We start from the raw sequence: 25325 nt of genomic DNA on the forward strand, positions 1-25325 counted from the left end.
TGGCGGTTTACTTGCAGGTCCTCAGTAAGTTCTCAAGGGATAGAGTTCACCTCCCAGAGTGAGTGGCACTTGTTCTCCCTCCATTTACCGCCTGACTGAGAGAAGAGGGAAGCAGGAGGGGACTGAGGAGGGGCAGGGGAGCTACAGATGACTGATAAATAGACCCTTGCCAAAATGGCTCAGAATGCTTTTCTTCTTTTACACATTCTTTTCCCTAGAAAAAACGTCATAGAATATTCACATTGACAGTCGTAGGTATTGTCGTGAGACCTCCCCCCTCCCCCTACCTCTCTCATGCTTACAAGGGTTAGGGACAAAGGGTCTTATGCTATTTTGAGGAATAGATCCTCTTAAAGATCCGATGAAGACGATGAACTGTATACTAAGAAAAATACCCAAAGAAATCCAAACTCCTCATAAATATTTAAAGGAAACTCTTGCAACTGCAAAATGCACAAAACTGTCAACATTCTCACACACTCTAGGTGTGTCAGACTCTCACAGAGAGTGTGAGGTTGCAGTTCATACAACTTAACATCAAAAAGAGAAAAATAAAACCCAATTAAAAAATAGGTTGTGACAGAGCCCCTGTTTGGCAGAACACAACAAAATTTTGTAAAGCAATAATCTTTCAATTAAAAAATAAAGTGGGAAAAAACCCACACTCACACACACCCACACACACACCCACAAAGTGTCTAAAAATATAAGCTGTAGATCTGAGCAGATATTTTCCAAAGAAGACAAACAGATGGCCAACCGATTCATGAAAAGATGCTCAACATCAGTCATGGTCAAGAAGATGCACATCAAAACCATGAGATATCATCTCACACCTGTCAAAACGGCTATTATCAAAAAGTTAACAAGTTTTGCTGAGGATATGGAAAACAGTGGGAATGTAAATTAGTATAGCCAAAATGGAAAACAGTATGGAGGTTTCTCAAAGAATTAAAAATGGAACTCCTATACAATCCAGCAATTCCACTTTTGGGTATTTTCTAGAGAAAAAAAAAACCCACTAATTTGAAAATAATGTATGAACCTCTATATTCATTGTAGCACTATTAACAATCGTCAAGATATGGAAGCAACCTAAGTCTCCATTAATGAATGAATGGATAAAGAAGATTTGGTATATAAATATACAGTGGAATATTACTCAGCCACAAAGAAGAATGGAACGTTGGCATTTGCAGCAACATGGATAAACCTAGGGGGTACTATGTTAAGTGAAATAAGTCAGACAGAAAAAAGCAATTTCACTTATTTGTGGAAACTAAAAAGCAAACAAACAACAACAACAACAAAAGAACCAAAACAGACCAAATGAATAAACATAACAAAACCAAAATAGAGTCATAAGTGCAGAGAACAAACAGGTGGTTGTCAGAGGAGAGGTGGTGGGGAGATGACTAACATAGGTGGGGGAGATTAGGAGCTACCAACTTCCAGTTACCAAATAAATGAGTCATAATTCAGTCACAGGGATGAAATACACAGTGTAGGGAATATAGTCAAGAATAATTAATATTTTTGTATGGTGACAAAGATGGTCAAAATGTACAAACTTTCAGTTATAAGATAAATAAATACTAGAGATATAATGTGTGTACACGCTAAGTTGCTTCAGTTGTGTTCAACTCTTTGTAACCCTATGGACTGCAGCCTATTAGGCTCCTCTGTACATGGGATTCTCCAAGCAAGAATAATGAAGTTGGTTGCTGTTTTCTTTTCCAGAGGAGAAATGTAATGTACAACTTGATTGATATAATTAACACTGCTGTAGGTTATATATGGAAGACAAAAAGAGGATGAATCCTTAGAGTTCTCATCACAAGGAAAAATATTTTTCTTTTATTTTGATCCTGTATAAGGTAATGGACATACACTAAACTTATTGCGGTAATCATTTCATAATTATGTAATTTAAATAATTATGCTATACACCTTAAACTTAAAACAGTGCTTGATGTCAATTATATCTCAATAAAAGTGGAAGACACTGATTCATTTAAAATGACTATATTTAACAAGGACCTATTGTATAGCACAGGCAACCCTAATCAATGTTGTGTGGCAGCCTGAATGGGAGGGGCGTTTGGGCAAGATGGACACACGTATATGCATGGCTGAGTCCCTTCCCTGTGCCCCTGAAACTATTACAACATTTTTAATTGGCTGACTCTAACACAAAATAAAAAGTTAAAGAAAACTGGAAGAAAAATACATGGGCATATAGGTATATGTACGTGTGTGAGTGAGTGCTATCGTTTCCGACTCTTTGAGACTCCATGGACTGTAGCCCACCAGACTACTCTGTCCATTTTCATTGTTCACTTAAAAATATCATGAACAATTTCCCAAGGGTATAGCCATCTACCAATTATTTCTAATATAGCCTCATTAAATTCCATAGTTTGAATGTACCATATTTGATTCAAGAAGTTTTCACTTTTAATTGATAAAAATGGATGTTTAACAACAATCTATATTAGCAATGTATAAATTAACAATAATAGGCATCCTTGTACTCCATCCTTATATGTTGGTATCTTCCAAGATGGAGTCCCAGAAGAAGGATAGGATCACTGGGATAAATTAAAATAAATAAAATTTAAAATTAATTAAAATAATAATAAATAAATAAATAAAACAAAAAAGAGTAAGTACATTTTAGGTGTTAAAAATGCACATTCATTTGAACAGTATAAAATGTCCCATATCTTTATGGCATTAAATAAGTCATAATGCCATATTTACCATAATGCCAGGATTACCAATCTGATGGGATAGAGGTGACATCTTGTTGTTTTCACCTGTGTTGTCCTAACCGCTCATGAAGTTGAAGACATTTATAAAATTTCACTGCCCATATCTACATTTTGCTACTGTTCATATTCATTCCAAACTATTTTGATTTTCTTTTTATTAATAGCTAAAACCCTTCCAATAAAAATCAGATTAATTTTCTGCCTACTATATTTTTTATAATATTCTTCTGCCTCCGTTTATGGTATCTTTTGCAAATGAAAATGTTTTACTTTTTATGAAACCATCTGTCAAACTTTGCTTTATGGATCAAAGCTTCTAAGAAAGGTTACAAAGGCCACCTTCCTCAGGATATTTTGCTAGCATTCTATGTTTAATGCTAATGTTTTTAACTAGATTGTTTTTAGTTTTATTTATGTTAATATATTTGGAATTGAAAATATTGAATTATAGTTGATTTACAGTGTTATATTAATTTCTGCTCTACAGCAAAGTGATTTAGTTATTATATATATTCTTTTTCATATTCTTTTTCATTATGGCTTATTATAGGATATTGGATATAGTTTCCCGTGCTATACAGTAGGACCTTGTTTTTTAATCTGTCTTATATAATAGTTTGCATTTGTTAATCCCACACTCCTAGTCCTTCCCTCCTCCATCCCTACTCCCCTTTGGCAATCACAAGTCTGTTCTCTATATCTGCAAATCTATTTTTGTTTTGTAGATATGTTCATTTGTGTCATATCTTAGATTCCTCATGTAAGTGATATCATACATTTGTTTTACTCTTTCTGACTTATTTCACTTAGTATGATAATCTCTCTGTCTGGGGAGGCCTTACAAATAGCTGTGAAAAGATGGGAAGTGAAAAGCAAAGGAGAAAAGGAAACATATACCCATTTGAATGCAGAGTCCCAAAGAATAGCAAGGAGAGATAAGAAAGCCTTCCTCAGCAATCAATGCAAAGAAATAGAGAAAACAATAGAATAGGAAAGACTAGAGATCTCTTCAAGAAAATTAGAGATACCAAGGGGACACTTCATGCAAAGATGGGCTCAATAAAGGACAGAAATGGTATAGACCTAACAGAAACAGAAGATATTAAGAAGAGGTGGCAAGAATACACAGAAAACTGTACAAAAAAGATCTTCACAACCCAGATAATCACGATGGCACACCACCTAGAGCCAGACATCCTGGAATGTAAAGTCACGTGGGCCTTAGGAAGCATCACTATGAACGAAGCTAGTGGAGGTTATGGAATTTTGAGCTATTTCAAATCCTGAAAGATGATGCTGTGAAAGTGCTGCACTCAATATGCCAGCAAATATGAAAAACTCAGCAGTGACCACAGGACTGGAAAATGTCAGTTTTCAATCCAATCCCAAAGAAAGGCAATGCCAAAGAATGCTCAAACTACTGCACAATTACACTCATCTCACATGCTAGTAAAGTAATGCTCAAAATTCTCCAAGCCAGGCTTCAGCAATACGTGAACCATGAACTCCTTGATGTTCAAGCTGGTTTCAGAAAAGGCAGAGAAACCAAAAGTTGATCAAACTGCCAACATCTGCTGGATCATGGAAAAAGCAAGAGAGTTCCAGAGAAATGTCTATTTCTGCTTTATTGACTATGCCAAAGCCTTTAACTGTGTGCATCACAATAAACTGTGGTAAATTCTGAAAGAGATGGACTACCAGAACACTTGACTTGCCTCTTGAGAAACCTGTATTCAGGTCAGGAAGCAACAGTTAGAACTGGACATGGAACAACAGACTGGTTCCAAATAGGAAAAGGAGTACGTCAAGGCTGTATATTGTCACCATGCTTATTTAACTTATATGCAGAGTACATCATGAGAAATGCTGGCCTGGAGGAAATACAAGCTGGAATCAAGATTGCCGGGAGAAATATCAATAACCTCAGATGTGCAGATGACACCACCCTTATGAGAGAAAGTGAAGAACTAAAGAGTCTCTTGATGAAAGTGAAAGAGGAGACAGAAAAAGTTGGCTTAAAGCTCAAGATTTAGAAAACTAAGATCATGGCATCTGGTCCCATTACTTCATGGCAGATAGATGGGAAAACAGTGGAAACATTGTCAGACTTTATTTTTCTGGGCTCCAAAATCACTGCAGATGGTGACTGCAGCCGTGAAATTAAAAGATGCTTACTCCTTGGAAGGAAAGTTATGACCAACCTAGATAGCATATTAAAAAGCAGAGACATTACTTTGTCAACAGAGGACCATCTAATCAAGGCTATGGTTTTTCCAGTAGTCATGTATGGATGTGAGAGTTGGACTGTGAAGAAAGCTGAGCACTGAAGAATTGATGCTTTTGAACTGTGGTGTTGGAGAAGACCCTTGAGAGTCCCTTGGACTGCAAGCAGATCCAACCAGTCTATCCTAAAGGAGATTAATCTTGACTGTTCATTGGAAGGACTGATCTTGAAGCTGAAACTCCAATACTTTGGCCACCTGATGTGAAGAGCTGACTCATTGGAAAAGACCCTGATGCTGGGAAATATTGAGGGCAGGAGGATAGGGGGACGACAGAGGATGAGATGGTTGAATGGCATCATCAACTTGATGGACATGGGTTTGGGTGGACTGCGGGAGTTGGTAATGGACAGGGAGACCTGGTGTGCTGCGATGCATGGGGTCGCAATGAGTCGGACATGACTGAGTGAGTGAACTGAACTGAACTGAGGTCCATCCATGTTGCTGTAAATTATTTCGTTATTTTCAATGGCTGAATAATATTCCTTTATGTATGTGTGTGTGTATATATATATATATATATATATATATATATATATATATAATATATATCTTCCTTGTCCATTTGTTCATGGACACTTAGGGTGTTTCCATGTCTTGCCTATTGTGAATAGTTGTACTATGCACATACAAGCACATATGCCTTTTTGAATTATAGTTTTGTCCAGATATATGCCCAGGAGTGCAATTGCTAGATCATATGGAGACTCTATTTTTAGTTTTTTAAGGAACCTCCATTCTGTTTTTCATAGTGACTGCACAAATTTACATTCTTACATACAGTGTAAGAGGGTTCCCTTTTCTCCACACTCTCTCCCACGTTTTATATTTGTAGACTTGTTAGTGATGGCCATTCTGACTGAAGTGTGGTGGTACTTCTAGAATTTATTATTTATTTAATTTTTTTAAATTAATTAATTAATTGGCAGCACTATGCAGCATGTGGGATCTTATTAATAGTTCCCTGATTAGGGATCAAACATATGTCCCGTGCATTAGAAGCGTGGAGTCCTAATCAGCTGACCATCAGGGAAGTCCCCTCTGGAATTTATTTTTATATATGAAATCAAACAAGGCCAAAAGGAATACCATATGATTTTTGAATAATCTGCGCTTTTTCTATTTAGTTAAAATGTCATTTTATCACTTTAAGTTTCACTATGTACTACAATCTGTTTCTGAATTTTACCTAATGCTGCCCATTTCTGTCCAATATTACCCTATAGCTTATAAGTTTTAATTCTTGGTATAAGGGCAACATTCACCTATTGTTTCACTTTTAGTTTCATTTTACAGATGAAAACATTTTTATTCATAATTTTGAAAATTAAAAACATATATAGAAAACAGAATAAAAGCTACTTTCAAGGGAAAAGCGACTACCCATCACCCTAAGTCAAGCATGTGGACGAAAAATTCATTAGAGGAAAGCCAGTGAGATAAATTGACTCATGTGACCAGCCAGACTCAAAAGCATGGTATAGGAACTAAAGCACTCCATTCATTTAATTCAGTCAAAATGTGTGTGCTCAGGCCTTTTTTCTTTCAGTTTTGCAAATAGTTTTCTTTTTGTAAACATATAATAAGTTTTAATCAAATTTTAAAAAGTAAAAGTTAAGAATACTCAAATTATTCACACACATAAGATATTTATATTCATTCTTATAATTTATACTTTGAATTTTAATAGGTAATTCTAAATATTTGATTTTTATTTATTTAATTTTTATTGGAATATAGTTGATTTACAATGCTGTATTAGTTTCAGATGTATAGAGAAGTGAGTGAATTATACATATTCATATAACCATTCTTTTTTAGATTATTTTCCCATATAGAACATTACAGAGGCCTTTAAAAAATGTAATGACCAGCTAAATTGTTCATTATCAAAATCTTTTATTGTATTATGCATTGCTCTGCCTATCTGGGTCTAGATGCTATGTGAAAATATGACATGAGAAAATAAAATACAGAGTTTTGTCCTTTTTGTAATATAATAAAAGAAAATTTGAGGGAGATGACTCAGGAAGTGTTCACTTAGAAAAAGGGTCCAGTGTTTTAGGGTTTGTATGCAAAATGATAGGGTTTTCCCTGTGGGTGCAGTGGTAAAGAATCCACCCACCAATGGGAGATGCAGGAGACTAAAGTTCAATTCTTGGATCGGGAAGATCCCCAGGAGAAGAGAATGGCTACTATTCCAGTATTCTTGCCTGAAAAATTCCATGGTCAGAGGAGCCCAGTGGGTATAGTCAATGGGCTCACATGACTGAGTGATTAAGCATACATACGCACACAGGCACACAGACACACACGCACACACGCACACACACACGCACACACACACAATGATAATGAGGGAGCTGGGGCCAGGGACTACTGCACTTGTTAGTCACATCAATGGAATTAAAAAATGCCTGGGGAGAGAACTGAGTTTCCAAAGGCAACCTAAAATTTAATGGTAGTATCTTATGCTTATGGCATGTTTATTAGTTGCCAAGTGTATGATGAAAGTCTCACGTGATGCCATCTAACCTTTAGAATAAAACTCTGATGTAGATGTGATTGTGGATAGGGAAAATATGGTATATTAAAGTCCAGAAATTTACCCATGATTATATACCAAAGAAGTGAAGATAGACTTTAGCCAAATCAAGAAATCTGTTTCAAGTTCACACTTTTAATTAGTGTAGTCAAGAAGAAAGGGGAAAGGGAAAAGAGAAGGAAGAAGAAACCAAGCAAGCAAGGGAAGGACAGGAAGAAATATAGAGAGAAGAGATAAGATAAAAAGAGTGGAGAAAGGAAAGGAAGGAGAGAAGAGAAAGACAGGAAAGAAAATTTTTTTAAAAAAATTATATGAAAGATATAGTAGGAAAAAAGGAAACAAAGATACGCATTGTGCAGGACAAAAAGTCAGACACTCATCAGTGCTCATGTCTGGTGTCTTCCCTGGTGGCTCAGATGATAAAGGATCTGCCTGCAATGCAGGAGACCTGGGTTCAGTCCCTGGGTTGGGAAGATCCCCTGGAAGAGGACATGGCAACCCATTCCAGTATTGTTGCCTGGAGATTACCCACGGACAGAGGAGTCGGACACGACTGAGTGACTAGCAGCAGCACAGCTCCACCCCAGAGCATCATGCTGCTACTGTGTTGTCTCATATCCTCCCTGAGCTGGGGCAGATGGATGGTCTCTCTGGGACTAGTAAAAATTTTTGGGAAGCAAGGGATAAATACTAGGCTAGGTTACTCATTAAGAATCATTTCTCATTTCCTCTTCTTTCTTTTTCTAAATTACCAGATCCTAAACTATTCTTCAGAGTAAGTCTTTGTTTTTTAAATACCTGAGGGAAGAAGAAAAAGGATATAAGAACAGCTCAACTCTCCCTTGGTTCTACCTCACCTCTGCTTGGGTTGACCTTGCACAGGAAATCCAAGTTCCCTGCTGGAGTCACACATGGACAGGACCCCAGATGGAAACAGGCACTTAACATGAGGTCCTGGTCATATTTCTGCTGTCTCCACTCTGAGAGGGAAGCCACTGATGACCTCAGAATCTGGATGAAGGGAATTGCCCCTCACGTGAGTTTGGTCAAGGCAACAACCTGTGCAAACCAGCAGAGTTAGACTGTAGGAATTAGTGAGCTGTGACCTCTTGAGAATGACCTTCCAGGGTGGACTTTGGGGGCATTTCCTGTAACCAAAAAAAAAAAAAAAAAAAAGGAAAAGAAGAGTTTGGTTGATTTATAAAAGTACTATTTGTAAAATTTCCAGATTATTCCCCCAGTACAGGGCCCTTCTGTAGCTGTCTTCTCTCTGAGATATCTCTTCAATAACAATAACAAATCCAACTCGTTTTTTCTCTCACCAGCATGCCTGTCAACTCTGTCTTCCTCCTCCTCTTCTCATTTCTTCTCTGTTGGACTTGGTATTTCTCTGCCTTTGCCTTGTTGCTGATAATTATTTGTTGTTGTTGTATTTTTGCTCAGCCATGTCTGACTCTTTGCGAACCAATGGACAGCAGCTTGCCAGGCTTCCCTGTCCTTTTATTGATACATACCCTTTGGGTGTCAGAAAGTTCATCTCTAAGGGCAGTTTGCAAATTCTAGACCAATTTGTCTTCCAGTTCCCGTCTTGGAGACAGATTTAACTTACATGGAGTCCCTCAAACTAGAAATTGCAGAATCATTCTTGGCCATTTTTTCGCACACACTCCACACACCCAGTAGTTACCCAGCTCTGCAGAACCTTACTGGGGATTTCTCAACGTGTGTTCCTGCCTGCCCACTGGCATGGCCATAGCAGGCCGTCATCATGTGTGGCCTGCTCTATTGCCTTGGCCTTACTCCCAGCCTCTCTGCCTCCAGTCTGATACCCTCTGCTTCACTCTGAATAACTTGCAGTCTGCTTTAAGATGCACATTTGGTCTCTCACTCTCCTGCTTAAAACGTGAGACACTCCCAACCCTAGGCTGGTGTTCAGCTCCTTATAATTCTAAATTCTTTCTAGTCCTCTGGCCTCCTCTCTTTCAACTCCTCCTTTGATCCAGCTATAATGATTCGCATTTTCTAACACAGCCTTTTGTTAATTGCCTCTGTCATCCTTCAAATCAGTCTCCCATCCCCCTCCTTAATCTGACTAAACTCCTACTCTTTATTTTTAACTCAATTCAAGATCTGCCCACATTGAGAAGTCTCTCACTTTCTGTCGTGATGCAAATGTTCCCCTGTGGGCTCTCTTGATATTCTGTCATGCTTTTATTATTACTAGTACACTATCATACAACTGCTGATTTATAAGTGTGCCTTCCAAATGATACTGCCAGTTTCTCGAAGTTGCTAGCCACGCCCTGTTTGATTTTTTAACTCCTGTACCAAGTAAGGAGCCTAATACATAGAAAGTGACTGTTGACTGAGTGACTGACTTGTGTTTTACATATTTCCGGATTTATCCAGCTCCTCCTATTTCCAAAGTGCTTACTGTGTACTAAGTACTTACATGACCTAATACTCTCGGAGTCTACTGTACTCTTGCCATTTCCCTCTTGGAGAATGCAAGGATATTTCTCCCAAGCTTGTACTGGGATCTGGGGGTGAAATAACCAGGGTAAAGAACTGTTGGTTGGAGCCATTTTACAGAGAAAAGAAGATTAAAAAAAAAAAGATGTTACAAGAGTACAAACAATAGGTTCCTATAGAATCAGACATGACTGAGTGACTTCACTTTCACTTTTCACTTTCCTGCATTGGAGAAGGCAATGGCAACCCACTCCAGTGTTCTTGCCTGGAGAATTCCAGGGACGGGGGAGCCTGGTGGGCTGCCGTCGATGGGGCCACACAGAGTCAGACATGACTGAAGCAACTTAGCAGCAGCAGCAGCATACCTATTTTACATATACAATTAAAATTTAACATACACTTTATGTAATTTCATATATAATTAAAATTAGTATGCTCCTTTATGTACACAACTTTCTCATAAAGTAACTAACATGTATTGTTTACTTTCTGCTAATACCTCTCTATGTGTATTAACTAATTTAATTCATATAATAACCTTATAGTGAAGAGGCACTAAAATTTATTACTTCCTTTTTATAGAAGATAAATGAAGGAACAAAATAAAAGTACCTTGTCCAATATCCTACAGCTCAGAAGCAGGGAGCCAGGAGTTGGCCTCAGGGCCTGTGGCTCCAGAACTCAAGCTATTTGCTACATTGTCTCTCACACGAGCCTCTAGCTCTATCTACCTGGTGATCACTCAGAAAACCTAGATTAATTGTTCTCTCTGCCCTCAAAAAACTGTTTCTCTGCTAATCTTGTATTGCCCGCATTTCTTGGTGTGCTCCTAGTTCTGCTTGTTTCCTCTATTTCTTGTTAAAAAAATAACTTGCTTCTGACTATGTCTTCTGACACCCCACACTATGTTTCTTTCAAATCCTATTCCTGTGACATACTCAAGGTATTCCTATCCTTGGAGTGACAGTCAGGACTGCTAAAACCAAACTAAATCTAGTGTTGGCATCACCAGCTTAGTCAGCTCACTCAGCTGCCTCCTTCCCTGCAACATCCCCACTGACATCTGGACTCAGTCTGTAGAATAATTATAGGTGGCAGGTGGGGCAGTCTCCACACCTGCCTCTAATTCTATTCCCCTAATTGAAGGCTCTTCCGCACTGATGACTGAGAAATAAGTTGCTATTCAGTGACCTAAAAATAAACGTTCAAAATAGGCTCCAGCACTATTAATTCCTTAGCATGAAATCTTACAGAACATTTGAATCAGATGAACAACCCTAAGTATAAATGGAAAGCCTCATGCAAAGCAAAGGAATAGTTAAAGCAAACAGGGAAATAAAGGTAAATGTTTAAGGCCATATTTTAAAAATAATAATAACTTTAACTTACTCAGGGCTTGTATTTAACTTCGTACTGGAATTTTGTATTAAAAAGCAGTGACATTATTTTGTCAACAAATATCCTTATAGTCAAAGCTATGATTTTTTCAGTAGTCATGTACAGATATCAGAGTTGGAACATAAAGAAGACTGAGCGCCAAAGAATTAATGCTTTTGAACTGTGGTGTTGGAGAAGACTCTTGAGAGTCCCTTGGTCAGTAAGGAGATCAAACCAATCAATCCTAAAGGAAATCAATCCTGTCCATCTTTGAATAGTCATTGGAAGGACTGATGTTGCAGCGGAAGCTCCAATATTTGGCCACCTGATGAGAAGAGCTAACTCACTAGAAAAATCCCTGATACTGGGAAAGATTGAAAGCAGGAGAAGAAGGGGATGACAGGATGAGATGGTTGGATGGCATCATCAACTCAATTGACATGAGTTTAAGCAAGCTCCGGGAGATGGTGATGGACAGGGAAGGTTGGCATGCTACAGTCCATGAGGTCGCAGAGTCAGGCACGACTGAGTGACTGAACAACAACATCAACATTGGAATTTCTGTTTGTTTACATATGTTATCCCATTCAATTCTTCCAATGTTTCCACTTTGCAGATTAATAAAGCTTATTATATTTGAGTGAGGTTGAGTCATTTGCCCCAAATCTCATGATTTATTCATAGCAGAATTGAGATTAAAGTAAGGCCAGTTTGAAATTTGAATTCAGAGCTCTTCTGGTCTTAATGAGTCCTAATGACTGTTCCCCCAAATTATACTCCTTTTAATAATGACTTCAAAACCTCTCTCATAAAGAGATATCAGTATTTTGGGGTGACCTTATGTGAACTTTTAGTCAGTCCTATGTAACTGGCCTGGGCCAAAAGAAAATTCTTGACTGAAACAGAAATTGGGGAAGCTTTACATAAATGACAGATCCCCAGGCCCCAGCTCCAAAGATTTGATAGTCTAAGGATGGATACTATAAAAAAATCTATATTTAAAAATTTCTCTAAATAGTTTGGAAACCACTGATGTAGGGTAATTAGCTTAGAATCAGGAAACTAAAATTAAACAATCCAGTGAAATAAATAAGTTCCTACCACTCTCTATATCTTGGTTTCCCCATTGGTAAAATGAACTTAATAATCTATTATGGAGAACAGTATGGAGGTTCCTTAAAAAGCTAAAAATAGAGTTACCATATGATCTTCAACCCCACTCCTGGGCACATACTCAGCCAAAGCTATAATTTGTAAAGATACATGCAGGGATTCCTTGGCTGTCCACTGTTTAGGGCTCTGTGTTTCTGCTGCAGGGAGTACAAGTTTGATCCCTGGTTGGGGAATTAAGATCCCAAATGCCACACAGCACAACCAAAAAATAAAAATAAAAAAGATATGTGCGCCTAAATGTTCACAGCAGCACTGTTTATAGCCTCTAGGATGCGGAAGCAACCCAAATGTCCATCAAGAGATAAATGGATAAAGTAGATGTGGTATATACATACAATAGAATATTACTCAGTCACAAAAAAAGAATGAAATAATTCTATTTGCAGCAACCTGGATTGGTCTAAAGATTATCATATGAAGTGAAGTCAGACAAAGACAAATATCATATGATATCACTTATACGTGGAATCTTAAAAACTGATATGAATGAACTTATTTACAAAACAGACTCACAGGCATAGAAAATAAATTTGTGGTTTCAAAAGGTGAGAGTGGGGGAGTGGGTGAGAGAGAAATTCAGAGTTTGAAGTTAATATATTTGCAGTACTGTATATAAAATAGATGAACAGCAAGGATCAACTGGTAGCACAGTAAACTATACTCAATGCCTTGTAATAACCTATAATGGAAAAGAATCTGAAAAAATGTATATATGATTGAATATACATCTATCTATATACATACATATATATCTGGGTCACTTTGCTGTGTACCTGAAAGTAATACAACATGGTAAACCAACTATATTTCAATTTTTAAAAAATGGTTTAAAAAGATCAAAAGACCATAACACAAAATATTGAATTAAACTCCAATAAACTGTTCATTTATATGCAAATATTTATAGACTTTTATTTTAATAGGAAAAGAATAAATTTTTTTTAATAATTGGTGGTATTATACCTGGTTGCTTATTCTTTTACTTATATTACAATCAAAATGAAAACACTGATTATTAAGAATTTTCTCAAAAAAAGTGAGTTTCAATACCTGGTGATATTTCTCTAAATTCACACTTTCACTTTATTGGCTTTTAAGAATTTATTTTTCTTTTTAATGCCAACTTTCTGATGCATTTTGTAAGGTTTCTTTTGTATATTATTCAGCACTTGTTCATTTGGAGTTTGTTTAGTATATCTGGTATACCATAGGAAAATACAGGGCTTTCCTTGTAGCTCAGCTGGTAAAGAATCTGCCTGCAATGCAGGAGACCCTGAGTTGGGAAGATCCCCTGAAGAAGAGATAGGCTACCCACTCCAGTATTCTTGTGCTTCCCTGGTGGCTCAGATGGCAAAGAATTCACTTGCAATGTAGGGGACCGGGTTTGATCCCTGGGTTGGGAAGATTCTCTGGAGAAAGGAACAGCTACCCACTCCAGTGTTCTTGTCTAGAGAATTCCATGGATAGAGGGGCCTGACAGGTTACAGTCCATGAGGTCACAAAGAATCAGACATGACTGAGCGACTTTCACTTTATAGCAACTTTTCACTATTTCCTTCCTCGAAGCAAGTGTTTTTTTTTAATTTCATGGCTGCCGTCATCATCAGCAGTGATTTTGGAACCCAAGGAAAGAAAATATTTCACTGTTTCCATTTCTTCCTTTTCTATTTGCTATGATGTGATGGGAGCAGATGGCATGGTCTTAGTTTTTTAATGTTGAGTTTTAAACCAGCCTTTTTACTCTCTTCTTTCACTCTCATCAAGAGGTTCTTTAGTTCCTCTTCTCTTTCTGTCATTAGAGTGGTGTCATCTGCCTATCTGAGGTTGTTGCTATTCCTCTCAGCAATCTTGATTTCAGCTTGCAATTCATCCAGCCCAGCATTTTCTGTGATGTACTCTGCATAGAAGTTAAATAAACAGAGTGACAATATAGAGCCTTTTCATACTCCTTGCCCAACTTTGAACCAGTCTGTTGTTCCAAGTAGGTTCTAACTGTTGCTTCTTGACCTGCATACAGATTTCTCAGGAGACAGGTAAGGTGATCTGGTATTCTCATCTCTTTAAGAATTTTCCACAATTTTGTTGTGATCCACACAGTCAAAGGCTTTAGTGTAGTCAATGAAGTAGAAGTAGACATTTTTCTGGAATTCTCTTGCTTTTTCCATGATCCAAAGAAGTTGGAAATTTTATTTCTGGTTCTTCTGCCTTTTCTAAACCCAGTTTGCATGTCTTTAAGTTCTAGGTTCAAGTACTGTTGAAGCTTAGCTTGAAGGATTTTTAGCATAACCTTACTAGTATGTGAAATGAGCACAATTGTATGGTAATTTGAGTATTCTTTGGCATTGACCTTCTTTGGGATTGGAATGAAAACTGAGCTTTTCCAGTCCTGTGGCCACTGCTGAGTTTTCCAAATTTGCTGACATACTGAGTGCAGCACTTTCATAGCACCATCTTTTAGGATTTTAAATTGCTCAGCTGGAATACCATAACCTCCACTAGCTTTGTTTATAGTAATGGTTCTTAAGGTCTGCTTGACTTCATGCTCTTCATGTCTGGGTCTGGGAGAGTGACCATACCACTGGGTTATCTGGGTCATGAAGATCTGTTTTTGTACAGTTCTTCTGTGTATTCTTGCCACCTATTCTTATTCTCTTCTGCTTCTGTTCTATGCTGCCTTGTATCATTCTTTGTTTTCCTAAATTCTTGTTCATATTATCTTTAAAAAAATAGTAAAGCTTTTGAAAGCAGATCATCCATGAAAGTTTCTTCTGTATGCTCCATAGCTCTAAAACAGTGGTATGTATATAGAGTATTGCTCAGCAAATGCTTTAGTCTCATCTATTCACAAATAGAATTCTTTAAAATATGATGCTAATTAAGGTGTGTTTTATGCAAGCAGCAGAACTCATCTGAGGTGTATTCCCTTCACTGCAGAGCTCTAATGTCTTGGAGCTCAGTTATATTATTCTCTGGGAAATATAACACAAGAGCAGTGCAGATGTTCAATAATTGTTTGCTTGTTAAACAAAGGGAAATTGAATGCAAAGATAAGAGAGAGAAATATGAAAAGAGGGAGAAAGAAAAGATATATAAAGAAGAAAAGAAAGGAAGAAAGAAGGAAGGAAAGTTAGTTGATTTAATCCATTATTGATCCGTGAAAATAGAATTTCAAAGGGAAAGTGTGTTCTTGGTTTCCAAGAAGGAGGGAAGGGATGGAGCTGGCATTTGGGATTAGCAGATGCAAACTAGCATACATAAGATGAGTAAGTAACAAGATTCTACTGTATAGCACAGGGAACTATATTCACTACCTTATGATAAACCAAATGGAAAAGAATATGACAAAGAATGTGTATATATATATATATATATATATATATGAATCAATTTGTTGTACAGTGGAAGTTAACATCAATTCAGTTCAGTTCAGTCTCTCAGTCATGTCCAACTGTATGTGATTCCATGGACTGCAGCATGCCAGGCCTCTCTGTCCATCACCAACTCCTGGAGTTTACTCAAACTCATGTCCATTGAATCAGTGATGCCATTCAACCATCTCATCTTCTGTCATCCCCTTCTCCTGTGGCCTTCAATCTTTCCTAATGTCAAGGTCTTTTCAAATGAGTCAGGCCAAAGTACTGAAGTTTTAGCTTCAACATCAGTCCTTCCAAAGAACAGTCAGGACTGATTTCCTTAAGGATGGACTGGTTGGATTTCCTTGCAGTCCAAGGGACTCTCAAGAGTCTTCTCCAACACCACAGTTCAAAAGCATCAATTCTTCAGCACTCAGCTTTCTTTATGACCCAACTCTCACATCCATACATGACTACTGGAAAAACGATAGCCTTGACTAGATGGACCTTTGTTGGCAATGTCTCTGCTTTTTAATATGGAAGTTAACATACAACACTGTAAATCAAATCTACTTCAATAAGGACACATATACATGTTGCCAATTCATGTTAATGTATGGCAAAACCATCACAATGTTATAAAGTAATTACCCAACAATTAAAATAAATTAATTAATTTTTAAAGAAAAACAAAGAGAAGCAGCAGGATATAAAAGAATTTCAGAGGGAAAGAAAGGCAAATTAAGGAAATATAAGGAGGGTACATCTAAGTCAGAAATGTTGATATAATGTGCTTGTCAATCATTTGGCATTCAAATGAAACACACTGATTGCTTAAATATATATTAGAGAGGTTCATTAAGAGGTGTTGTCAGATAGCCTGCTTTACTGAAAAAGGTGAATTGGTCATCTGAATTTTGCTTTCTCAGATCACTGGGAAAAAAAGTTTTTCCAAAAATTCCAATCAAGGAGATGTACTTTGGTATACAAGATTCTCTCTTGCATTTAGTTATTCTTTGCCTGAATTAACTTATTGCAGGAACTGAACTATTCTTTTAGGCACATTGTGCAGTTACATGGATTCTTTTAGGTGATAGATTGCCCTTTAATTAGTTATTTTTCTCACTGAGGTCTGCTGACTCCAAAGTGGGGAGAAACCCACTCAGGAGAATTGCCTTTATCAGAAAAACAAACAAGCAAACTAACAACCAAAATCAGCCAAACAAAAAAGCTCAAAAACTTTTGAATTCATTCTGATAATTTTTTATCTATCAGCGAAGGACAATGATGAAGCTACCATAAAGATGTAGTTATGTTTATTACACAAGATGTCTCTCGTTAAGACCTTGGGACATTAGAATGACGTTCTCCTCCCCAAACACCAGTGTTCAAAATGAAATAAGAACCAAAAAAAGAAAAAAAAAATTAAGGAGAGAAAGAGAGCTTGGAGCTTGTTATCTTTATAAGCAGAAACAGGAACTATCATGAATCCTTTTTATTGCTTATAATTTATAAGTTTTAGTTTGGAATGGAATGGTGCAAGTAATGGAATAAAGATAGGCAGAACTTTAATCTACAGTGAGTCATGAAGATGAAAAATGCTTGCTACCTAGGTCATTTAGTCATGGCCAAATTATCATCCTTATTTGTTAGAAACATTTCTCAATTTCACCTCTTTAAATAGGCCCAGAACATTCTTGATATTCATATCCACAAATTAATCATTGAAGTGAAGGTAATGTTATAGAGGCACAAGGTGGCCATTTATATTCTTGTCCCCACAAGACAAAGAATTCCTTACCTGCAGCCCAAGATAACAGGCAGAAAGATAATAGATAACACAATCCATACTTTGCAGAGACTAGTCACCATTTATTAAGAAAAAGATCAGAGATAGGCAGAGAAAATAGTTTCAAGAGATCTTTCAAAAATATCCATGTATACTGGAATCAAAGAAGGTAAGCTGAAACTTTCTGGAGTTCCCTGAGAATGAAAATATTTATTTCTTTGAAAGGTATAGGGTGATATACTTACATAAGGTGCTATTAATAAGATTATAAAGAATGGATAAGTACTGGATGACCTAAGTGAAGACATCCTGAAGTTGAAGTATAAAATCTAGTGCTATTTCTAGACTAGACCCTAAGACACTCAACTCACAGTGAACTAACGGGACTATCACTCATAATAGCATGGCCCCTCCTCCCTTCCATGCAACTGGACACATCAAATAAACAAAGCTAATCAGACTCCGTTACTTGAATTTTGAGCATGAAATTGTCTGTGAATTCTGCTGCTAGGATCTGTGAATTTTCTCCGATTCTGAACTTTTTTTAAAATTAATTTTTATTGAAGTATACTTGCTTTGCAATGTTGTGTTAGTTTCTACTGTACAGCAAGATGAATCCATCATATATATACGTATGTTCCCTCCCACTTGGACTTCCTTCCCAATCAGGTCATCAGAGTGCATTTAGTAGAGTGCCTTGTGTTATACAGTATGTTCCCATGAGTCAACTATTTTAAACAGAGTATCAATAGTATATATGCGTCAATCCCAATCTTCCGTTCCCTCCCACCCCCACATTGTCCTTGGTATCCAAATATTTGGTCTCTATGTCTGTGTTTGTATTTCTGCTTTGCAAATAAGATCATTTATACCATTTTTCCAGATTCCATATCTATATATATACATGTATATATGAACATATTGATACATATACATACATATATATACATTAATATACTATATTTTTATCTTTCTGACTTCACTCTGTATGTCACTGTTAGGTCCTTCCACATGTCTATATATAACCCAATTTTGTTCCTTCTTATGGCTGCATAATCAAAGCTTAGTTATTCAAAGTAATCAAAGCTCTTCAATTCTGGAAACAGTATAGTATTTCGGATACATTCTCTTTGAATCTCAAGTTTGCCAAAGTTGATTTCTAATCTTTAAAGCCAAAGGCCACCACTAGTGATAATACTGTCACTGGCAGAAATGTGTTCTGGCAGGTGGAAATACATTAAAAAAATTGCAAACTCTTTGCATAGATTTTGTACGTGTACTTCAAGTAAACTCTGGCAATTTAGTTTCCTTGTTTCTTGCACCAGGGAGGCAGTTCTTGGAATGTTTAAATTGCTCATTTATTTCTAGATCAGTTACCTTTTTCTGTGTGACAACCCACTTCAATATTTGAAAATCAGTGACTTAAAAAAAACAATTATAGGCATATCTTGTTCAATCGTTCTTTATTGCACTTCACTGGAGAAGGCAATGGCAACCCACTCCAGTACTGTTGCCTGGAAAATCCCATAGACAGAGGAGCCTGGTAGGCTGCAGTCCATGGGGTGCTAGGAGTTGGACACAACTGAACAACTTCATTTTTACTTTCATGCACTGGAGAAGGAAATGGCAACCCACTCCAGTGTTCTTGCCGGGAGAATTCCAGGGATGGGGAAGCCTGGTGGGCTGCCGTCTATGGGGTCGCACAGAGTTGGACACGACTGAAGTGATTTAGCAGCAGCAGCAGCGCATCACAGACACTGTTTTTTCTTTCTTTCTTTCTTTCTTTTTTTACAAATTGGAGGTTTGTAACAACCCTATGCCAAATAAGTCTATCAGTCATTTTTTCCAACAGTGTCTTTTCACTACTTTTGTACTTCTGCTTTGCAAATAAGATCATTTATTCCATTTTTCCAGATTCCACATATACACATTAATATACAATATTTGTTTTTCTCTTTGTCAAATTTCAGTAATTCTCACATTTCAAACTTTTTCAATATTGCTTTATTTGTTATGGTGATTTGTGATCAGTGATCTTTGATGTTACTACTACAGCTTGCTAAAGGTTCAGATGATGGTTAGCATTTTTAGTAATAAAATATTTTAGGTATACACATTTATAGACATAAGCTATTGCCCAGTCAGTAGACTACAAAGTAGTGTAAACATAACTTTTATATGCACTTAAGGTGAAGCAGATCTTAAGGTGAATGTGAAAGTTGCTCACTAGTGTCTGACTCTTTGTGACCCCATGGCCTATACAGTCCATGGAATTCTCCAGGCCAGAATACTGGAGTGGGTAGCCCTTCCCTTCTCCAGGAGATTTTCCCAACCCAGGGATTTAACCCAGGTTTCCTGCATTTCAGGTGGATTCTTTACCAGTTGAGCCACAGGTGAAGCCCAAGAATACTGGAGTGGGTAGCCTATCCCTTCTCCAGCACTGGGAAACCAAAAAACTGTGTGACTCCCTTTGTCAAATATTTTCTTTATTGCAGTAGTCTGGAACCAAACCGGCACTGTCTCTGTGGCCTGCCTGTATTTTCTCTAACCTGATGCCTGTGGAATTGCTGATGGTCCTCTGGTCTCAACCAGGCACAGTTTTACTTGTCCTCAGGTTGAATATTATGTCTAGGTCTTCTCTGCATACCTTCCTCCTTCTTGAGCAGTAGGCACTCCACTTGATGTTCTTCTCATGGAGATGGCAGAAGTGTAAAGTGACAAGATCCACATTACAAGTACATTTCAAGCTTTTTCCAACATCTTATACACTAACATCACATTGGTCAAAAGGTCACATGACCAAAGCCATGTCAGGAAGCCATGCAGGGAAGTATACTTTGCCTATAGTAGAAGGAAGAAGGGAATAAATATTTGCTGTAAAACAATTTAAATCATCACATTACACCTTTCACTCATATTTAATATATCTTCCACACATAAAATATGCTCACTCCATCCTAAAATCTTTAAAAGTCTTATGCAATTCTAGCCCCAAGCTTGAAGATCAGAATCTCTTGATCTACTTCATATTAAGATAAGGTTCATCTGATTCCATAGGTCTATAAATTCTTGGACAATCTGCTCTCCACACATATCAGTATACAATGGGATATGGATATAATAACTGTACTAAATACTCCTATTTGGAAAGAGAAAGAATAAAAGGCCTACAGTAGTTGCTGGCCAGAAATTCTGAGATTAAACTAAGCAAATAGTCCATGTCCCTCTCCACTGAGGATAAACACGTTCCTTTATTAGATACTAGGTCACTCTTTTCCACAGCTCTTGGGTCTAGCCTCTGAGGCTTATTTTTTCTTCCTTTTCCAACAGCTCTTTGGTCTGCCCTGTCACTGCGTAACTTTCTTTGCCTGTTTTCCATCTGTAGAAAATTGGGAACATGGAGATCTGTTTAATTATTAAATAGCATCAACCTGTTTTTATTGTAGGTCAGCAGCACTTTTAGCAATACAACTGTATTAAATTATATGGATTTTCTAAATTGATTCCCAACAACTCTATGATGCCAAAAGCACACCTACAGCTACTTTTAGATATGGCCCATTACTAGGCAGAATTGCTGCTACTTCAGGCGCATTAAACTGGTGTGGTAGCATGTCATTAAGCCTTGTATCACTTGTTTCAATGATGGAACTCTAATTTCCGGTGTTTAAGGGGGAATAATAAAAATCCGCAAGTAAATACCTACTACAGTGCCTGCCACACAGTAAATGTTCCATAAATGTTACTTAGCAGTCCATTCTTATTTAATTTGGTTTTTAAGTCCATCTCTTATGAATTTGGTATAATATTAGCAGACATGCCCTTAGAAAAATATTGCCTATTAGTTTATCATCCAAAATGAATTGATAAAAATGAAAAATCTGTATCTGCAGAGCTGAGAACTAGACCACTATTATGGAAGTACACCAGGATGCCACCTTTACAGGAGGAAAGTCCCAAACTACCTCATTCATACTTTGCAACACTGCTGAAAGTCGGCAAGACACTTTTGAAGGAGTTTCATAAATTTGCATTTCTGTATGCTCTTGGGCTTTATATTTTTAAAACACTGTCATGGTCTGCTTTTTAACTCTAAAGTATTCAACCATAAACAAAACAAAGATTGCCAATTTGTGCAACTGAAAAGAGGATGCTGATAAGCTCCAGAAAGAAGACACAAGAGTCTCTCATCAGATGACTTCATTAATGTGGGCATAAATGTTGTTTACTTTCAGTGTGCATGATGGTACCTACCTTACAGTGTTTTTGCAGAGATTGAATAAGGTTATAAACTAACAAGTGCCTAACATAGGACACCTAGCTGTCAACAACAGTTCTGATCCCCTTACAACTTACCTTCTAGTCATGATACCTTGAAAAGTGAAAGAACTATGTTTCTCAGTTCCCTTTGGAGTAAGTCTAAATGTGACTTGAGCTCCACCAGTGAGATGGATTTGTATAAGTCTTTGATACAGAATGGAGTTACATAGAGAGAAAGGATATAGGGCAGTCATGTTGCTGGCAAGGATCATGGTAATGGTGGTATAATTATGCATCTAGGATCCCTGGTATAACTTTCCTGATTCAGCAGTTTTTTGTTCATGGAAGAGATAGTCTTCCTTGAATCTAGAGGCCATGTCAACCTACTTCACGCTTCTCTAATTCCCTAAAAGTGGGAGAGGTAGCAACTGTTCCTTGCCAAGACAATTCTTGGGGTGGGATTCATAGCTGCTTTTGGAAGCTCAGCTCGAGTTTGTGTCTTCAGCTCTACCAATGTTTCTGTGAAATATTTGTGACCATTTGCAAGTCCATTTTTGCTTAAATCAGTTATCAGTTTAGTTCAGTATAGTCTCTCAGTCGTGCCGACTCTTTGAACCCCATGGACTGCAGTACGCCAGGCCTCCCTGTCCATCATCAACTCCTGAAGTTTACCCAAACTCATGTCCATTGAGTCAGCGATGCCATGCAACCATCTCATCCTCTGTCATCCCCTTCTCTTGCCATCAATCTTTCCCAGCATCAGGGTCTTTTTCAATGAGTCAGCTCTTCTCATCAGGTGGCCAAAGTATTGGAGTTTCAGCTTCAACATCAGTCTTTCCAATGAACACCCAGGACTGATCTCCTTTAGAATGGATCAGTTTGATTTCCTTGCAGTCCAAGGGACTCTCAAGAGTCTTCTCCAACAGCACAATTTGAAAGCATCAACTCTTTGGCACTCACCGTTCTTTACAGTTCAACTCTCACATCCATACATGACTACTGGAAAATCCATAGCCTTGACTAGATGGACCTTTGCTGGCAAAGTAATGTCTCTGCTTTTTAATATTCTGTCTAGGTTGGTCATAACTTTCCTTCCAAGGAGCAAGCATCTTTTAATTTCATGGCTGCAGTCACCATCTGCACTGATCTTGGAGCCCCCAAAAATAAAGTCTGTAACTGTTTCCCCATCTATCTGCCATGAAGTGATGAGACCAGATGCCATGATCTTAGTTTTCTGAATGTTGAGCTTTAAGCCAAATTTTTCACTCTCCTCTTTCACTTTCATCAAGAGGCTTTTTATAGTTCCTTGTTGATTTCTGCCATAAAGGTGGTGTCATCTGCATATCTGTGGTTATTGACATTTCTCCCAGTAATCTTGATTCCAGCTTGTGCTTCATCCAGCCCAGTGTTTCTCATGATACACTCTGCATATAAGTTAAATAAGCAGGGTAACAATAAACAGCCTTGACATACTCCTTTTCCTATTTGGAACCAGTCTGTTGTCCAATATCCAGTTCTAACTGTTGCTTCCTGACCTGCATACATATTTCTCAAGAGGCAGGTCAGGTGGTCTGGTATTCCCATCTCTTTCAGAATTTTCCATAGTTTATTGTGATACACACAGTCAAAGGCTTTGGCATAGTCAATAAAGCAGAAATAGATGTTTTTTTCTGGAACTCTCTTGCTTTTGTTATGATCCAGCTGATGTTGGCAATTTGATCTCTGGTTCCTCAGCCTTTTCTAAATCCAGCTTGAATATCTGGAAGTTCATGGTTCACGTATTGCTGAAGCCAGCTTGGAGAATTTTGAGAATTACTTTGTTAGCATGTGAGACGATGGAAGAAGAACTAAAGAGACTTTTGATGAAAGTGAAAGAGGAGAGTGAAAAAATTGGCTTAAAGCTCAGCATTCAGAAAACTAAGATCATGGAATCTGGTCTCATCACTTTATGGCAAATAGATGGGGAAACAGTGGAAACAGTGGCTGACCTTATTTCTCTAGGCTCCAAGATCACTGCAGATGGTGACTGCAGCCATGAAATTAAAAGATGCTTACTCCTTGGAAGGAAAGTTATGACCAACCTAGACAGAATATTAAAAAGCAGAGACATTACTTTGCCAACAAAGATCCATCTAGTCAAGGCTATGGTTTTCCAGTGGTCATGTATGGGTGTGAGAGCTGGACTATAGAGATAGCTGAACACTGAAGAATTGGTACTTTTGAACTGCTGTGTTGGAGAAGGCTCTTGAGAGTCCCTTGGACTGCAAGGAGATCCAACCAGTCCATCCTAAAGGAGATCAGTCCTGAGTGTTCATTGGAAAGACTGATGTTGAAGCTGAAACTCCAATACTTTGGCCACCTGATGTGAAGAGCTGATTCATTGGAAAAGCCCCTGATGCTGGGAAAGATTGAGGGCAGGAGGAGAAGGGGACGACAGAGGATGAGATCACCGACTCAATAGACATGGGTTTGGGTGGACTCTAGGAGTTGGTGATGGACAGGGTGGCCTGGTGTGCTGCAGTTCATGGGGTCACAAAGAGTCAGACATGACTGAGCGACTGAACTGAACTGAGCTGAACTGACTGAGATGAGTGCAATTGTGTGGTAGTTTGAGCATTCTTTGGCATTGCCTTTCTTTGTGATTGGAGTGAAAATTGACCTTTTCCAGTCCTGTGGCCACTGCTGAGTTTTCCAAATATCCTGGCACATTGAGTGCAGCACTTTCACAGCTTCATCTTTTAGAATTTAGTGGTTTTGAAAACCCTGATAAATATACTGCACATTATAATGCTAGTTACAGCTGAAGATATTCTCATGGAAAGTATCTTTTTAGGATAAAAAATGTAGTATAATGATTTTCCATTATACCAACTATCTCAAATCATGAGATATTGAATACTCAAATTCAGATGACCTATAAATCATGGAATATCTGACAAATGATTTCATTTGTCTGAAATTTAAGCTATTTATCTATGGAATGTTGCTAATAATGTCAATATAAAGTGTTTTCCGTTATTCAAAGTATATAATTAACCATTTACTAACTGTTAAGTGTTTTAGACACTTTATTTGAACAAGATAGGCTAATACTTTTTCTTATAGTTGCTTAAGCTCTAATGGGAAAAAAGATACAGTTAAAAACTTAGCAATTAAAAATGAAAATAAGTGCTTAGAGAATAAAAATAAGTCAGAGAAGTAGTTATCATATGACAGGGAAGGGGCATGTATCTTGTATTACAGACTGTGATCAAGGAAGGCTTCTTTGAGCTAAGACCTGTAGGATATGAGGAAGGAAGA

The 25325-nt window shown here is 37.6% G+C and overlaps 1 protein-coding gene across 1 annotated transcript in view; it reads left to right on the forward strand.

Moving 5' to 3' along the window:
• Positions 1–790: 790 nt before the first annotated feature.
• LOC101108100 (cysteine sulfinic acid decarboxylase-like) overlaps positions 791–25325 on the forward strand; it is a 61106-nt gene continuing 36571 nt past the window's right edge. Inside the window, exon 1 of the mRNA XM_042243503.2 lies at positions 791–901. Coding sequence (XP_042099437.1) covers positions 791–901 — 111 coding nt within the window. The remainder of the gene's footprint in view (positions 902–25325) is intronic.

Source organism: Ovis aries, chromosome 1, assembly GCF_016772045.2.
Source record: "Ovis aries strain OAR_USU_Benz2616 breed Rambouillet chromosome 1, ARS-UI_Ramb_v3.0, whole genome shotgun sequence".
NCBI lineage: Eukaryota > Metazoa > Chordata > Mammalia > Artiodactyla > Bovidae > Ovis > Ovis aries.